The 18303-nt window shown below is 47.2% G+C and overlaps 1 protein-coding gene across 1 annotated transcript; it reads right to left on the bottom strand.

Annotated features, from left to right (window-relative positions):
* Nucleotides 1-13244: 13244 nt before the first annotated feature.
* On the bottom strand, nucleotides 13245-18090 carry LOC118621915 (HLA class II histocompatibility antigen, DM beta chain). The gene is made up of 6 exons (XM_036249352.1): nucleotides 17835-18090; nucleotides 16952-17233; nucleotides 15496-15780; nucleotides 14054-14170; nucleotides 13877-13912; nucleotides 13245-13571 (listed from the first exon to the last, which is right to left on the bottom strand). The coding sequence occupies exons 1-6, from the start codon at nucleotides 17887-17889 to the stop codon at nucleotides 13555-13557; spliced, it is 792 nt and encodes a 263-aa protein (XP_036105245.1). The 5' UTR covers nucleotides 17890-18090; the 3' UTR covers nucleotides 13245-13554.
* Between the last annotated feature and the right edge of the window lie 213 nt (nucleotides 18091-18303).

Genomic DNA, 18303 nt, shown 5'->3' on the forward strand with positions numbered 1-18303 from the left:
CTCTTCTTTTTTTTTTTCTTAATCCTTTTTTTTTTTTTTTAAATCCTCACCCAGGGATACCTTTTCCTTTGATTTTTTTCAGATAGAGTGGGAGGGAGGGGGAGAGAGAAATACCAAATCAAAGTGAGGGAGACACTTTGATTGGTTGCCTCCCCCATGACCCCTACTGGGGCCAGGGGTTGAACCTGCAACTGTTGGGTCCATGGACCAATGCTGAGCCAAATTGGCCAGGGCAAATCCTCATTTTTTTATTAATTTAAGAGAGATTGGAAGGGAGAAGAAGAGAGAGAGAAACATTCATGTGAGAGGGAAACACGGATTGGTTGTCTCCTGTACCCACCCTGACCGGGACTGCAACCTGGGTATGTGCCCTGATTAAGAATGGAACCCATGACCCTTCGGTGCATAAGAGGAGGCTCTAACCAACTGAGCCACACCCGCCAGGCCTTGCATACACTCTTGGCGGAGGGGTTAGTTTCCCTACTTATTTCAACGTATTTTACATATGCAATGTTGAATAAATTTGAAGGTGCAAATATGCTACAACTCAACAACTCTACTTCTATTTTTATGCTCGAGACCTACAGAATCCCTTGTATATGTGCCCAAGGAAGTACACAGAAGGGATGTTTGTTGCAACTTGTTTATATTTATAGCTGGGGGCAAACAAGTAAATGAAACTATGTTGTATTAATGCAATATAATGTTATGCAACTGTAAACTAAATGTACATCTTTCACAAGGACAATTCTCAGAATATGCTGAATGATCCACACTGACTTCAAACAAGCAATTGCCTTGAGGAGGGAAAAGAGGTGCAAACAGCAACACTGTATTTGAGCAGTGGGTGGTGGTCAGGGCCATTGCCTCTGTATTTTCTGTATGTTAGAAATGTTTAACATTAATTGTAACCACACAAAATGTACTCCGGGTCCTTTGTGCTGCCAGTTGTAGGATATCTGCTTTTCTCATCAAGCTCCTATTCTCCTATTCCATTTACAGATAATAGAATAAATTGTTATTAAATATGTTGGGGTGACATTGGTCAATAAGATCATATAGGTTTCAAGTGCACATTTCTGTGACACATGATCTGTATATTGCATTGTGTGCCCACCACCCAAAGATTAAGTTTTAATTAATTCAGTTAGAGCTCAACAGAACTGTGGCTAGTTCTTTGGGCAAATAGCAACAATAATTGTTTCTATCCTTAGTATTTTTTAAATCCGTTAGTTTGCCAATTTCTTCATGATTTTTAAACTTTAATGTATTTTATTGTTAAATATTTTAAACATAAAGACTGATGAACATTCATTACCCAAACTCCCAGATTTATTAAATTTTAATATTTTGCCTTATTTGTTTCAAAAATTTTTTTTTTTTTAATCCTCACCTGAGGACATTTTTCCATTTTTTGTTCAGATAGGGTGGGAGGGAGAGAGAGAGAGAGAAACATCGACGTGAAAGGGACACATCGAGTGGTTGCCACCCGCACGACCCAGCCAGGGCCGGGGACAAACTGCAACCAAGGTACGTGCCCTTAGCGGGAACCGAACCCGGGTCTCACCGGACCGCAGGCTAACGCTCTAACCACTGAGCCAAACCGGCCAGGGCTGTTTCAAATATTTTAAAAAGAAATGAATGACTAAAATACGATCGATGCCCCTGAACCCTCCCATTTCCTTTTCCCCTTCCACAGATGTAGCTGCCCTGCATAAAGTCAGTTTTATCACTACTATACATGTTTTAATAGTTTTACTAAACATTTGTGAATCCTAAAACATTATAAAGTGTTACTTTAGCCCTGGCCAGTTTGGCTCAGCAGGTAGAGCGACGGCCCGCGGACCAGAGTACCGGGTTCAATTCCTGCTAAAGGCACCTACCTCGGTTGCAGTTTGTCTCCGGCCCAATTGGGTTCATGTGGGTGGCAACCAGTCAATGCATCTTCCTCACATCAATGTTTTTCTCTCTCTCTCTCTCTTCCTCCCTCTTTGCCTCTCACTCTATCTGAAGATGAACGCAACAAGTGTTCTTGGTTTAGGATTGAAAAAAAAATTAAAGTATTACTTTATTAAGTTTCAGAAAATGTTCTCTAACCATGTGTATTCTCCTACAACTTGTGCTCCTTCAAGATTATATGTTTTAACTTTATCCATGTTAATAGATGGAGCTCCTGTCCATTCCTTTAAAGAACTGAATGGCACACTATTGTGTGACTTGACCACAGTCTGTTACTTCTTTCTGGTACTGATGGACTTTAGGTTGGTTTCTGAATTGTTTTATTGTCTGTTTGTTTGTTTGATTCACTTTTGTTTGGTGTCGTTAACTTTTGCTGCAATAAACATTCATATACATGATGATTTGGGAATATTTGTAAGAGTTTCATTAGATTCATTTTTGTATTAAATTTTTCTCAAACTTCAGGAATAATTTAGAAACTAGTATTGTCAACAGTGAAGAAACATTCATGTAAACTTTAAGAATTTGTTTAGCTTATTTCATATTGTTCTAATAACTTGGAGTAAAAATTAATCTTTCACCCTATTTATTTGTATCTGTTTGTACATCTATCCTTCATTATATCCAGGCTTAGGAAGATGGCTAGAATAATAGTTACCCCTTAAAATAATAAGAATAATTTTATAATAGTTGTTTCTCAATGGATAAATGCAAGGTGATTATTCCCTCTTATCTTGATACTTGCCCTATGTTGCTTGAATTTTTGGTCACAGGTAGGTGTCACTTTTTATAAAAACACTAAATTATTTTTCTTTTTGTTGTTAATCCTCACCAGAGGATATATTTTTCCATTGATTTTTACATAGAGTGGAAGGGAGGGAGAGAGAGAGAGAGATTGGTTGCCTCCAGAATGACAGTAACCAGGTATTGAACTTGCAACCCAGGCACATGCCCTTGACCAGGAATCAAACCCACAACCCTTTGGTGCTAGGGCCCATGCTCCAAATGCTGAGCCAAACCGGCCAGGGCAAAACACTAAATTGATTTTAAAATTAAATTCAGTAGTTTGAATTAGGATAAATTAAATTGTGACTAACTAGGCAGAACGCCTAAGAGGTGGCGAAAAGGTGAGCATCAGAAATTCAAAAGGATAAAGAAAAGGTAGGAATTTTCTAGGCCTTGGAACAGCTATTCCAAAATGTCTAGAAGAATAAATAGGAAAAGAATCCCAGGAACCCCTACTAACTGCTCCAGGAGGAAGACAAAGGCTTGAATAGTTTCTAGACAGCAAAGGGGGGCGGAGTGTTACTTTTATAACCCTTGATAACTCCTGAAAAGGAATAAGCACACATGCTCTGTGACATGCTGAAATCCTGCCCCCTGAGGTGTGGTGTGGCATTGCACAGCTTCTAGTTTCTCCCAGCTCCAGCTTCTCCTCATCGGGGATAGGAGCTACAGACTGTCTTCCAGACAGAAATTAGTATTAAACTTCAACTCCGACGTCCTCGTTGGTTTGCTTAAAGAATAATTTTGGCCCTGGTTGGTTTGGCTCCGTGGTCAGAGCATCTGCCCTCCGACCGAAGGGTCTCGTGTTCCATTCCCGGTCAAGGGCAGTACCTAGGTTGCAGGTTCGATCCCCAACATTCGGGAGGCAAGCAGTCGATATGTCTCTCTCACAGTGATGTTTCCATCTCTCTCTCTCTTTCTCTCTCCCTCTCTTCCACTCTCTTTAAAACTCAATGGAAAAGCCCTGGCCGGTTTGGCTCAGCGGTTAGAGCATCCACCTGTGGTCTGGAGAGACCCGGGTTCGGTTCCCGCTAAGGGCACGTACTTCGGTTGCAGTTTGTCCCCGGCCCTGGTTGGTCTGCGGTGGCAGCCACTCGATGTGCCCCTTTCACATCGATGTTTCTCTCTCTCTGTCTCTTCCTCTCTCTCCCTCCCACTCTATCTGTACAAAAAATGGAAAAATGTCCTCGGGTGAGGATTAAAAAAAAAAAAAAATCAATGGAAAAAATGTCCTCTGGTGAGTATTAAAAAAATAATTTTCCCCTTTTATATAAAGCTTTTTTTCACCAAAATAATAATTCGCTCTTAGTTGGTTTTAACTTGATTACCTGGTTTGTCACAGAGTTCCTTAAGTGGTGAGATTTTTCAAGTATATTTCACTTGTTCCGAAGACATTCTCAAATATTCACCGTGAGCCTGACGCCGTCAGGGTGCCAGAAACAACCGAACAACACAGACGCTTTCTCGGCCACAAAGCTTAGTTGAAGTAATCGTGTGTAAAATATGATTCGTGACAAGAAAAGACAGCCAACCCGTATAGTCATAAAGAGCGATGTTTCCAATATCAGGAGTCACTGACAAACAGAAATAAATGAATGTATAAAAAACTAAATTATAAACTCTTTTAAAGTAGACCAAGAAAGCAACCATATTCTATGATCTTAAGTAAAATCACTGGCAAACTGTAGCCCATAGATGTCAGCTAAGGCGCCCCGGAGGGCGGGGCGTCCCCGGAGGGCGGGGCAGTCCCAAAGGGGCGGGGCGTCCCCGGAGGGCGGGGCAGTCCCAAAGGGCGGGGCGTCCCCGGAGGGCGGGGCAGTCCCGGAGGGCGGGGCAGCCCCCGGAGGAGTGGTTACTTTTCCGTGCTGTGCCGCTCCCCGCTCTGTTCTTCACTTTGTCCTCCGTTCTCTGACAACCTTACCAAAGCCTATAACGCGTACCCAAAGCAAATGTTTCCTATTTCTTTAATCTGTTTTTTTTAATATATTTTGTTTTCTGAATTTTATTGAACTCATTGACTAGTCTGGTAGTGTCCGTTTGCTCTTAATTATTTCTCTCTGCTCTTGAGTACTTTTTGTCTGCAACCCAGAACGCAGTGCTTGCGACTGCAGACAGGGCTGTCCTGAGGCGCTGGTTTCCCGTGGAGCGTGCTCGCTGCAGGGAACGCGGAAAAGGAAACGCGAAAAAATCCTTTGGAGCATGGGAAGAAAATACTAGAATTTCCACTTCTACTCACTTGGCAACTTTTGAACTTTCTATTTGTGAGCATTATAGTGTATATAGTTAAATCATATTCCTATTCATGTGCATAACTTATGATAATTTATAGATAAATAAACATATATATGTGCTCAAATATTTTTTACTGAGAAACCTGATTTACTTTCTTTGAGTTGTTACAACTAAATGCCAGCGATCTGGTGGCTTATAAACAACAGAAATTTCTTTCTCACAGTTCTGGAGACTGGGAAGTCCAAGAAGTCCAAGACCAAAGTGCCAGCAGCTGTCACCTCACTGCGCCCTGGAATGCTGGAGAGGCAGGGGGCTCTGTGGGGTCTTTCTTAAGAGCAGTAATCCCATTCATGAGGCCTCCACCCTCAGGACCTCAGCACCTCCCAAAGGCCCCACCTCCTAACACCCTCAGTTAGGCATTAGGGTTTCAGCACATGAATTTGGGGGAAGGGACATATTTAGACCATAGCAGGGCCTTACCCTTCCTTAAAAAACACACACAGTTCAATGTGTGTTTAGTCCTTTGTCTTCCAGGGAATGGTGATGTCTCACCTCTTACTCTGCCCAGAGGACGTGTGTAGAGATGTTAATAACTGTTTAGTGACCTCCACTGACACACAGTTCAGTTCAGACCATCAGTCTACTGGCCACCCTTTGAACACGCTTTGGAAATATTTTCATTTAAGCTAAGGATGTCTTAGAATTTTTTTATTAAAAGTTAAAAGAAAGCAAAAATGTCTTCCTTTGCACCCGCAGGTAGAAGACCTTGTGAAAAATAAAAAATTCAAACTTGAATAGTTAATATAAAAGATACAAATGTCCAGTTATAAAATGAGGTATATAAGTCATGTATATAAGTCATGAGGATGTAATGTGCAACATGGCAACAATAGTTAACTGCGTATTTGAAAGTTGTTAAAACAGTAGATTTTAAAAGTTCTCCCTCGCCAGTTTGGCTCAGCAGTTAGACCATTGGCCGGCGGACCAATGAGTCATGGGTTCAATTCCAGCCAAGGGCACGTACCTCTGTTGTGGTTCGTCCCCGGCCCTGGTAGGGTCATGTGGGAGGCAACCAGTCGCTGTGGCTCTATCACATCAGTGTTTCTTTTTCTCTCTGTCCCTCCCTCCCACTCTATCTGATGATAAATAGAAAAGTATCCTCGGGTGAGGAATAAATAAATAAAAATAAAAGTTCTCATCACAGGTTTGGTTCAGTGGTTGGAATGTTGGTCCTCAGACCAAAAAGTTGTGGGTTCAGTTTAAGTCAAGGGCATGTACCTTGGTTGCAGTTCGATCCCTGGCCCTGGTTGAAGTTGTGCGGAAGGCAACCAATCAATGTGTCTCTTTCCCTCCCTCCCTCCTTCCCACTCTATCTGAAAATCAATGAAAAAGTATCCTCGGGTGAGGATTAAAAAAAAAGTTCTCATCACAAGAAAAAAACTGCCCTGGCCGGTTTGGCTCAGCAGTTGGAGCGTCAGCCTGCAGTTCAGAGAGACCTGGGTTCGGTTCCCGCTAAGGGCACGTACCTCGGTTGCATTTTGTCCTCGGCCCTGGTTGGGTTGTGTGGGTGGCAGCCACTCGATGTGTCCCTTTCACGTCGATGTTTCTCCCTCTCTCTCCCTCCCACTCTATCTGAACAAAAAATGGAAAAATGTCCTCAGGTGAAGATAAAAAAATCTGTAGTTCATGAACATTTAGTTGCGTTTCCTTTGACGGTGGTGCTCAGTGCCACTGGTGAGCACAGCACTCGCGGTCCTGGTCAATGCTATGAAAAAGGGAACTAGGTAAGGGTTTTAAGGATTAGAAAGCAATACTCTCAGTGCTTGCTGATATTATTATCTACCTAGAAAAGAAGAGAGAGAAAATGAAAGAGAAGAGAATGAGAGAAAATATCAACAACAAATCAACCACTGAAATTAGAGGATGCAGCAAGGTTGCCCCATGTGTGATCAACCTATAAAAATTGGCAAATTTCTAATATTTGCAAATCATATATCTGATAAGAGGTTAATATCCAGAATATTATAAAGAACTCCAATGACTCAACAACAATCAATAAAACCACCCAAAAAGTACAATTTTTAAATGGGCAAAGGACTTGAATAGACATTTCTCTAAAGATGATATATGAAACAGGTATATGAAACAGGTGTTTCATATGAAAAGGTGTTCAGCGTCAGTAATCATTAGAGAAATGGGAATCAAAACCACTGTGAAGTATCACCTGACAACCATTAAGATGGTTACTATCGCCCTGGCCAGTTTGGCTCAGCAGTTAGAGCGTCGGTTCATGGACCAAGGAGTCACGGGTTCAATTCCGGCCAAGGGCACATACCTCAGTTGCAGTTAGGTCCCTGGCTCTGGTTGGGGTTGTGTGGGAGGCAAACAGTCGATGTGTCTCTCTCATATCAATGTCTCTCTCTCTCTCTCCCTCCTTCCCACTCTATATGAAGATAAATGGGGAAAAAAATATTCTCAGGTGAGAATTAAAAAAAGATGGCTACTATCAAAAAAAGAAGGCAGGGACTTGAACAGATAATTGCACAGCCATATTCATAGCAGCACTATTCACAATAGGCAGGAGGCGGAAGCAACCCAGGTGTCAATAGATGGAAGACTGGATGACAAAATGTGATCTATACGCGCAAAAGAATACTCAGCATTAGGAAAAGAAAGACATCACACGCCACAAAGTGGATAAACTTCAAGGACTTTACGCTAAGTAAAATGAGCCAGTCACAAGGCGACAATATTGTATGATTACACTTGAAGTAAATAAAAATCATTAAATTTGTAGAAACAGAAGGTAGCATGGTGGTTGCCAGGAAGGGAACTGGGTGGGGAGCTGTTTCATGGGTACAGAGGTTGTTTTGCAAGTTGAAAAAGTTTTGGAGATTTGTTGAACAACTATGTGAACATACTTAACACTACTAAAATGCACATTCTGCCAGGCCGGTGTGGCTCAGTGGTTAAGCATCGACCCATGCACCAAGAGGTCACTGGTTCGAGTCCCAGTCAGGGCACATGCCCGTCGGGCTCAGTCCCCAGCAGGGAGCATGCAGGAGGAGGCCAATCAATGTTTCTATCTCTCTCTCCCTCTCCCTTCCTTTTTCTCTACAATCAATAAAAGAACATACTTAAAATGTACATTCAAAAATGATTAAGATGGTAAATTTATGTTATGGTATTTTACCACAATTTTTTTTTAAATTGGTTACATTTTTTTAATTGGTTATGTGTCTATACATCAGAAATAACTGACTCAAAAAGATAATTAGATACCAATCACAATAGCAGCAAAAGCTATAAAATGTCTAAGAATTAACTGGGCATACATAGGGCCTCTGTGAAAAAGTGAATTTTTAAAAGCATAATAAAGAGCAAACAAGAGCCCTGGCCAGTTTGGCTCAGCAGTTAGAGCGTCAGCCCATGGACCAGAGAGACCCGGGTTTGGTTCCCGCTAAGGGCACGTACCTGGGTTGTGGTTTGTCCCCGGCCCTGGTTGGGGTTGTGTGGGTGGTGGCCACTCGATGTCTCTCTGTCATGTCGATGTTTCTCTCTCTCTCTCTTCCTCCCTCTCTCCCTTCTGCTCTATCTGAAAATAAATGCAAAAATGTCCTCAGGTGAGGATAAAAAAATATATTAAAAAAAAAAAAAAAAGAGCCCTGGCCGGTTTTCTCAGTGGTTAGAGCGTCGGCCTGCGGTCCTGAGAGACCCGGGTTCGGTTCCCGCTAAGGGCATGTACCTCGGTTGCAGTTTGTCCCCGGCCCTGGTCGGTTGTGTGGGTGGCAGCCACTCGATGTGTCTCTTTCACATCGATGTTTCTCTCTCTCTCTCTGTTCCTCTCTCTCCCCCCCACTCTACCTGAACAAAAAATGGAAAAATGTCCTCGGGTGAGGATGATAAAAAAAAAAAAGAGCAAACAAGATGATTTGAATAAATGGGGAAACACCCTCTGCTTCTGCCTGGGATGACTTCATATTAACAAGAATCAATGATTCCCCAAAGGGCTCTATAAAGTCAATATAACCTTAACCAAAATTCAAGTTTAACTTTGAGAAACTTAATAAACTTACTGTAAAGTATGTATGAAAAAATAAAGATCCACAAAGAGGTACCCAAACCTTGGGGGTAGGAGAACCAGAAGTGAGTGTCCTCCCAGGCCCCCCAGCAGGAAAAGGCAAATTCCGTCTTCTCTTGCTACCAAGGTCTTACCCTGTCCACTGCCAAAGGAAGCCCACGCTTTGTATCTGCCCCCCAGCCTTAGCCCCTTTCCTTCATATTGTAAATGTGCCAGCTGCCCTCCATCTGTCCTGTGGATCCACCCTCCTCCGCCCTGTGGCTGCGGGTGCTGGCCTGCACCACGTCACGGGCTCCAGCCCGGCTCAGCCTTGCCCCGAAAGCCTGGGAGGAGGGCAAGGTCAGGGTTTCTCCTTGGCTCCCCCTGCAAGGTCACCTCGGGCTGGCTGTGTCCCTTGCCTAAAGGGAACTGCTGCTGTCCTCCTGAGGTGGTAACCCCTCCTGTCCCTTGTCTCTTCAGGCCTGGGGTAGTGACAGCAACTGCGCACCAGGTCACTATACCACTTTCACCCCTTCTTTGTAAATACTTCCTTGTAAATAGATCTCCTTGAACTATCCTCCTTGGAGTGCGCCCTGTTTTCTGTTGTGGCCCCGACACAGTGAAAGCCATCTGGTTCTTCATTCTCTGCCCCAGACCAGCCTGCCCAGGGCTCCGCGGAGGCCTCATATGCAATGGAAAAGGGAGAGGAAGGGCTGGGAGAGCCGGTGAGCCCTGTCTGGGAGCAGTCCCTGTGGGTGAGGGGCCTCTCCACCCTCTGCAGCCCCTGGGGACAGGCCTGGCCAAGGGAGGCAGGAAGTACCAAGGAGGAGTCCCCCAGAGCCTGTTTCAAGGCGGTGTGGGGGCTCTTGGGAATGGCAGGCACTCCATGCAAAACCGAAGTGTTAGGGGTTAGACTCCACCCTCCTCTGTCATCCAATTTCCCCAATTTTGCTTTGCAAACAGCATTACTTGAGAAGACGATCTACATATCTAAACATTGAGATTAAATAACAGTTCTTGTCTGTTCCTTTCACACAAATGTGTGCCTGAGTAAGGAGACAGAGAACCTGGAACACAGGAAAAAACACTGAGGATATACCCCCTCCTCCACCGTTGTATATTTGGGTTTTATTCCCATTGTCTTTATGGCCAAAAGAAAACCCTCAAACTTGAAGTCAACACATTTCTCTAAAGCAGTGGCACTGCACCGAGGGTTGAAGACCCTGCGTGTGCCCCCTGGACCCAGAGCCAGATCCGGTATGGTGGAGAGTAGGAAGTTCAGCCTTTATTAAAAAAAATGTTTTTCTTTATTGATTTTAGAGAGAGAGGAAGGGAGGAGACAGAGAGATAGAAACATCGATTGGCCGCCTCCTGCATGCCCTCCACTAGGGATCCTGGGCCTGTGCCCTGACCGGGAATTGAACCGGCGACCCCTTGGTGCGTGGGTCAATGCTCAACCAGTGAGCCACACCGGCTGGACGAAGCTCAGCTTTTAAAACAATCAGGGCACTGAAGGGAGAGAATCATTCATTGTGCAACTTGAATTAGATAACCCAAAACCCAACTCAGTGTGTGTGTGTGACATATACACACATGCACACACATTTCATTATGTTCCATATTCTACGGTCCTCACTCAGCCTGGGGCTGACCCCTTACTGCTCCTCTACGTCCCTTCCAGGCACCAGGCACTCCCCTGTGGAACGACATGCACACCCCCCCTGTTTTCCCAGCCAGTGTGGTCCTGGATCCCAGGAGACCAACATGCGCTTTTTCCTGCTCCCCACCTGGATGGAAACAGCCTTCCCTATAAAACAAAAATCTCAAGGTCAGGGCACAGAAAAGCCTGCACGGAGCCTCCGGACTGGGGCTAAAAGCTGTCCAATTAGCTGACCCTCTCCTTCCTTCCCCTGGCCGTCCTGTCACTCTGCTTCCACCGCTTGACCAGACCCAGACCCTTCAGACGTGCGGCTTCTTCAAAACTGGCCAGGCCTAGACAGGACCCACAGCCCCACCCGGACTGGACTAGAATTTCAAATGGAATTTGCTTTGTCAAACAACCCAAACCATGAACACTAGATGGAAAAACGAAAGTGAAACAAAATGACAAGCTAGTAAAGTAGACACATAGTCAAGCAGAGATGGAGGATTGTTTACACGACGCCCCAGATAACTAAGTAAACACCACATAAAAACTTAAAATGAAAGGTAAAACTGATAGTGTATGGAGATTAACTTCAGAGCCTACATTTACTGATTAGCAGACACTGCACCCCTCTCCTCCTACCTTCTGGCCTTGCTCCGAGAGGAATGATTTAACTCGTGCGCTCGCTCCCCTCCCACTGACTTCAGTAAGCTCCTTCCAGAGGAGATGCCCTGGTCACAAGGATCCTCCGGGGGAAACCGTGGGTGTGGGGGCGACCAGTTCACTGGCTGGACAAACCCTGAGCACCTACTTCGGCCGCCGAGCTGTGTGAACAGCCCTCTGCCCGCTCTCCTGCAGCCCCTCAGCACAGAAACTGAGGATGAAGGGACCTGGCCTAGCGACCGCCCCTGCCACCCACCCGCAGCATGGACAGCAGCACACAGGAAGGTCCCACACCGTCTCCTGGCTCCTGCCCCAGCTCCTCAGATTCTGGTCGCATGTGTTCCTATCTAGACACCCCACAGCGTGCCTCCGCGACCCCTGGCCCTCCCTGCTGTCCTCTGCTGGGCTGAGCTCCTGCAGAATCTGTCTTCACCTCTGGTTTCTTTTCTTTGTCTGAAGTCGAATCTCCAACCCTAATTCCAGAACTAGTTGCACAGCCTGGCTTTCTGTGCGCGGGGTGTCGCTCTTCACTGGACACGAACAGCACCTGGCTTCTACAGTTTGAAACCCAGCCCCCACCGTGAACCCCTTGGTTTGGGTAGGAGGGAGGGGGGCCGGCTCTGAAGAGCGGTGGTGGACAGCCGTGTGCTCTTCAGAGGGGCCTGGGGGAAAAAGCGGTCTAGTCACCTGGGCTGGGTAGACAAACGTCCTGGAAAGAATGTGTTGTTTGTCCTGGGCGGGTACTTCAGGCGGTTAGAGCATCGTCAGGGTTGTGGGTTCCATCCCCAGTCAGGGCACATACAGGAAGCGACCAACCAGTGCATGAGTAGGTGGAACAATATGATGTCTCTCTCCCTCCCCGCCCCCCTTCTCTCTCTTTCTAAAATCATTTTTTAAAAATGTTTTAAAGAATTTGTTCTTTCCCAGCCAGTGTGGCTCAGTGACTGAGCATTGACCCGTACACCAAGAGGTCGCCGGTTCGATTCCCGGTCAGGACACATGCCCAGGTTGTGGGCCTGACCCCAGTAGGGGACATGCAGGAGGAGGCCAATCGATGTTCTCTCTCATCGATGTTTCTATCTCTTTCTCCCTCTCACTTCCTCTCTTTCTAAAATCAATAAAGAAAAAATAATTTTTTAAGAATTTGCTATTTTAGCCCTGGCCGGTTTGTCTCAGCTGTTGGAGCGTCGGCCTGCGGACCAGAGAGTCCCGGGTTCAGTTCCCGCTAAGGGCACGTACCAAAAGGAAAAAAAAAAAAAGAATTTGCTATTTTACCTTAGATTATTTAACCTGTGTGAACACTTTCTTCGTGTGTGACGCAGAGGGACCACCTGTTCGCCGTGGGGTTATGGTGAGACAGAAACAAAGCTCTCAGCCCAGGGCAAAGTCATGGTGGGCCCTCCAGCTCTGTTCGCTTCCCGCTTGGGGCCTGGAGGAAGCAGCTGCCCAGAACTCAGATCTGAAGTTAAGCTCTGGCCCCCGAGCCCTGACTGCCTGAGGTTCTGTCAGGGTCGGATGAGGGTCGTGAAATGATGGACGTGAAGCACCGGCCCAGCGAGTCGGGTAACTGATCACAGCTAGTGTCGCTGTCCTGGCTCGCTTTGTGCCACGCAATGGTCAGTCGTAGCCATTTACCAGTACGAGCTCATTTAACCCTCATAAGATCCTGTATGAAGTAAAATGAACTGTTAATCCCTTCCTCCACCTTACTCTGTGATTCCATCCCACCATAGTTCAATTTCTTATAAATCATCAATTTTAAAACTGCCCCAAATTCTGTCTTTCTAGATGGAGAAATGGGAAAAGAACTCCTCCACTCAAGTAGGAAAGAATCAACCCCAGCTCCCAACTCTGCCCGTGGCCCCTCCCCAGAGCCTCAGGAAAAGGCAGGGAAAGCAATACGTCCACCAGAATTTATTCCTCAGAGGAATCACCAGCGCCGCACTGCCGTCCGTGTCACAGCGGCCCCAGGGGGCCTTTAGCCTCCCTCCCCCGATTATATTCACCCCAGAAGTATGGCCTTGGACAATAACTTCGTTACAGAATATTCCCGAAATAAGTTCCCCCAAGTTGCTGAGGTTACATAGGGAGGACACTGGGAAACTCAAAGGATTGGATGGTGAAACCATGGAGTTCCAGAAAAGTTGGAGGTTTTGAGGATGTTGGAGGGGTGCAGAGCACTTGGAGTGGAAGTTGTAGAATCCTGCCTCTAGGAAATGTGCCGACCTGCAGAAGAAATAAAAAAGAGATAATAAGGCTTCAAACCAACTTGACTCCTTCATGCCAGAGCCCTTAATAGAGTAATATCCTCCCTGTAGACACTGCAGTGGGTGGAAGGGGAGCGGGAGGGGTCTCTCCTCTTTCCTGCTCCAAACCCAACAATGGTGGCTTAAATCATGCTCTTGGTCCCATCCCATCTGGAGGGGGAAGCTCACCCCTCCAGAAGCACCACTAACTGAACCCAACGCTGACCCCTCAAACTTCACCCCTTCCAAAGGACCAGTAGGCAAACAGACCAACACAGATGTTACCTTCTGGATAGTTGGACCCAGGGAGAGCGGTGTAGCCTAGGAGAGGAAAGTATCTGATTAGAGCGCAGCCTTTGTGGGTGAAGGTATCTGGCATCATTCACAGCGAACGATGCAGCAGCGGGAGAACCCCTCGCAGACAGGAAGGGAGAGAAGGTGGGAGTTCAGGAAGCCACTCACCCGAGGAGCCAGCTCTCCGCCAGCTGAGCAAACCAAGGGAGAAGATGATGAGGCCCAGGCCCAGAGTCGCTGCAGACACAGAAACCTTCACTATCTGTACCGGAGACAGTCCAGGTGCTGCAGAAACAGAGAGTCCCCAGGACTGCTCTATGCTGCTCATTCCCAGAGCACTTTATTTACTTCAGCCCCCGCCTAGCAGATTCAAAGGTGCTTTATCCCTGCTCCAAGGGTCTAGCTCACACCACCTCACTCCTCAAAACTCCCAACCTGTGAATCTCTCTATTCCTAGAGTACCTAGGGGTCCCCTAGAGTTAGCACCCTGGCTTCTAGTTCCTCTCTAACATGGTGGGGCCTCTCAAGGCACCCTACTTTCTTTCTTCACCCCAAAGGTACCCTCGCCAAAGAATAAAGGATTCCTCATTCCCCTTTCCATTGACCCCCATGTGACAGTCTGTGCTCCCTTACTTGCTCTGAGTTTTTCTTATTCGAATGTCTTTCCACCTTCCTGACTGCCAGCGGTTCTGTCCCGAGTGGTTCTGTCCCGAGTCATGTCTCTTCCTGTCCACATCCGATTTCCCAGGTGCTCTTCCAGAACCTGTCTCCAGCCCATTCACAGTCCGAGAGCTGACCCTCACCTGAGTCCTGTCCCACCTGGACTCTCTCCTATGCTGAAACAAACATTTCCGCCAGCAAAGGCACCTTCGTGGGCAGGCTGTGAAGGACTCGCCCAGGACAGCCCGGAGCCTGTGGGCTCCACTCTGCTCCTCGTGCCCCCTCAGCTGCCCAGCAGGGCACACGCGCCCCGCAGGGGGAGGTCTGGTCTCAGCAGCCAGTCCGGGATCCTTTGTGGACACCCTTCTTCTTCTCTTTCCCAAGAGTCCCCAGACCCGTGTGCAACTTCTCTCAGTTCCTTTAACTACTTCCGATCCCGGGGTTTGAGCAATCGTGACTGGCTCCTTGTTCATACCCCCAAGCATACATGTCCAAGCGTCTACCGGCCACGGCCTTTCCTCCTGCCCTATGCCAGGAGAGAGTCCCCTTTCTTCTAGAACCTTCTTTATTTTTCTAATTCCCATTCCTGACCTGACAAAAGAATAGTTGAAATCTGAGGGTCCTAGAATATTACATCACAATTTTTGGTTCCAACATCTACATCCTCTTTTCAGGACAGTCCTGCTCCCCTCCCATCCTCAGGCAAGCATGTGACATCGACCAACCACCATGGCAACAACAACAACTGACTTTCTGCCCCCGCATCGCATTGCCCCGTCTTCAGTCATAAACCCCCCATAAGCCGCTCCTCATTCGCAGCACCTGCCTCTCCACCACGCACCAGGGACTTCACATCTCGCTCCCTCTGCTGAAACCGTGTTCCTTGTCTACCGCCACTTGCAGACCCTTTCTGCTTGAACCCTACGTCCTCCCTCCTGCCACGAACTTACTCCAGTCCTGAAGGATGGGCTCAGGAGCCCCCGCGTGCTCCACCACACAGGTGTAGGTGTCCCCGAAAGAGGGGGTTGTGGCTAAATAGGAGAGGGTCTGGTATGTCCAGTCTCCATTGGGCTGGGCAATCTTATGGGCATGGCCATGAGGGGGTACAAGCTGCCCATTCTTCTTCCATGTGATGGTCACCTCCGCTGGGTAGAAGCCCCACACGTAGCAGGCCAGCATCACGGGCTCCCTGGTGTTAAACGGAGTGGCCTTGGCTACTTGCACAGATGGCGGCCCTGCACAGAGGAAACGTGGTCAGGATGGAGGGAGGGCCTTTTCTCCAACCTGGCTTCTCTCCTTCTGTAATTCTTCATGGATTTTGCCAAACTTCCCTCCCCACACCCACCCCCGGCCACCATGCATCCCTTTGAAAACAGGAATTAGAATTTACTCCTGCTTCTCTCTTTTTTGCTCCCATCCCTTCACCACCCTTTCTGTTTTTCTTCTCCAAAATTATGTCTGATCACAAGCATAAGCCGGGTCTGAGCTGCAAGCTGTTCAGATGGCCCTGCATTTATCTCAAACACATAAGCTGACGGATGTGAATTGGGTTTTATGCAAAGGTAGAAAAAAACTTTTGTCTTCAAACCTCATTTAACAAATTAATTTGCTAAATCAAGCCCCTTTTCCTCCGATGATTTGAGGAAACAAACCAGAGCTCCCTTAAATTTGGATAAGTGTAGTTCAAATTAATGAGATTGTTAATGTATACATGTTTTACTAGTTTATTCTCCTAGGTCACCCTCTTGTTTGCCTCTTTCTTGGTGCTTTCCGAACAAAATCCCAGAAACTGTGTTGCCATGCAGATTCCCTAGCCCGCATCCCCAGATATGTTCATTCCTGCAGGGCTCTCAAGGGCTTGCATTTTTAAAGAGCAACTTCCCAGGAAGTTCCGAGAAAGGTGGGTCAGAAACCACACCTCAAGGTACAATACTCCGTCCTGTGGAGATCAAGTTCCCTTCCACCAATCTCAAGTCACTCTCAGCGCGGGGGTTAAGGGTGACAGAGCACACATCGTCTGAGGCTTTCCACAGACCCCATGGCTGGGTCCACCCAGACCTGGAAGCTCAGATTCTGGGGCGGAAAGGCATGCTCGGGAGAAGGCCATTCTGGCTATTCTGACGGAACTGGGACCTGCCTCGTGAGAAGCCTGCCTAGGAGGAAGACATTCCGCCTGCCCCTCAAGGGCTCCTTGCGGACTCAAGCCTCCCCTCCCCTCCTTTATTCCTGCTCCACCCACACCAGTCACCTTGTGTCCCGGTTAGGGTCAACCCTCCCTCTTTCTATAGTCAGGTCCACACATTTTCTGCCCAAATCTTAAACTCCTTGCCTGCTGAGGGATCCTCCCTGGCCTCCCCTCTCTTAACTGTGCTTCCTAATAGCCCCTCTGTACCCCTCTCTCCTTACGTGTCCTTCGGGTCAGTGATCCCCAAAAGGGCTTTGTGTGTGTGGCACAGTCCTGGAGCCCCTCAGACAAGCGCTGGAGGAGGTTTTCTTGCATGTTGAGGTGAGTTGAGAGTTGAACGGCCAACTGATACAGCACCCCAAATTCACAAGGGGCCATTGCTCTCTCCTTTGGATCCCAGCAGGTCAGCAAATCCTTGTTGAAGGAGACACAATATGTGAAGTCCAGTGGAGTCCCATCATCATCCAGCAGACAAGTGCTTTCCACATGGGCCACAAAGCCACCTGCAGGAGCCAGAGAGGGGCGCGTCAGAAGCCAGACTCGGTGACACCTAGGGAGCGGGGTACACATTTCCCGCCTCAAGCAGCATCTACTGACCAAGCTCATGAACTGGAGTCCCCAGGAGCCCTGATTAAGAGATGAGATGGTATTAGTAGAGGTGTTTTTAGAACCTGTTTCCTCTTTATGTGAGACTAAGTATAGGGACAGGAGTGGCCCAAGATTATTTGCATTTTTAAAAATGATGACTTACCTGGGACAAGACCTTCACTAAGGCACATTAAGAAAAGGGGTCAGGGGGAAGAGTCAGCCTTGTTCTGTGCTGCATGTGTTACTAAACTCCGTACATAAATATGAAGTGCGGGCTGTGTGCAGGCACTGCTGCAGGAGCTGGGGATGCAGCAACAAGACAGGTGTGGCCCTCGCCTACCTCCCAGCAGTCCTGTACTACACGAACCATTACACAGTTTCGCAGTGCAAGTACTATCGGAGTATGTAATAGGGAGACAAACAAGTCTGGGCCGTTCAAATCCAATAACAAAACTGAACCTCCTCACCTGGAAACAGGAGCAGAGGAAGGCAGGTCCCAGGAATTAATGTCCTTACCTGCTCCGGTGCAGCCCAGACTGAGGCCCAGCAGCAGCTGCAGGAGTGTAGTCATGATCTGCTCTGAGAAGACACAGGAAATTCGGTCCCCCGGACCAGCTCTTCCAGGGGCCTTGAGTCCTCACGTGCCCCAGAAACCCCAGCCCGGTAGTTGATCTCCAGACCCTGAACGGAATATGCTATTTCCCTACTACATAAGTGATAGATACTAACTTGTTTCTACCAGCTCAACTAAGTCACATCCGAAACTGAGGGTTGTCAGATTGGCTAGGTAGTCCGGGACAAACGTACAGACAAATCGGTGAGTGCCTCAGCTGAGTGTCATCAGTTGCTAGGTAAATCTCATCCTGCCCTAGGCTCTACACTCCTGTCTCTTTCTTAACTCTTTGTTGTGGGACAACTAGTCTGTTGGTGAATGGCCCTGGGCCCCTGGAGGGAACACTCCCAGTATTCTCAGGATGCATGTAGC

The sequence above is a fragment of the Molossus molossus genome, unplaced genomic scaffold, assembly GCF_014108415.1.
Source record: "Molossus molossus isolate mMolMol1 unplaced genomic scaffold, mMolMol1.p scaffold_m16_p_8, whole genome shotgun sequence".
Taxonomy (NCBI): Eukaryota; Metazoa; Chordata; class Mammalia; order Chiroptera; family Molossidae; genus Molossus; species Molossus molossus.

Excerpts from the sequence above, each read along its gene's own strand:
- LOC118621915 (XM_036249352.1), bottom strand. The coding sequence starts at position 17,889 with ATGACTACACTCCTGCAGCTGCTGCTGGGCCTCAGTCTGGGCTGCACC. Across the intron at positions 15,781-16,951 it reads ATCACTGACCCGAAGGACAC|GGCCGCCATCTGTGCAAGTA; the intron begins GTAAGGAGAGAG and ends TCCTCTGTGCAG. Across the intron at positions 14,171-15,495 it reads GCCCATCCTTCAGGACTGGA|CACCTGGACTGTCTCCGGTA; the intron begins GTAAGTTCGTGG and ends CTGTTTCTGCAG.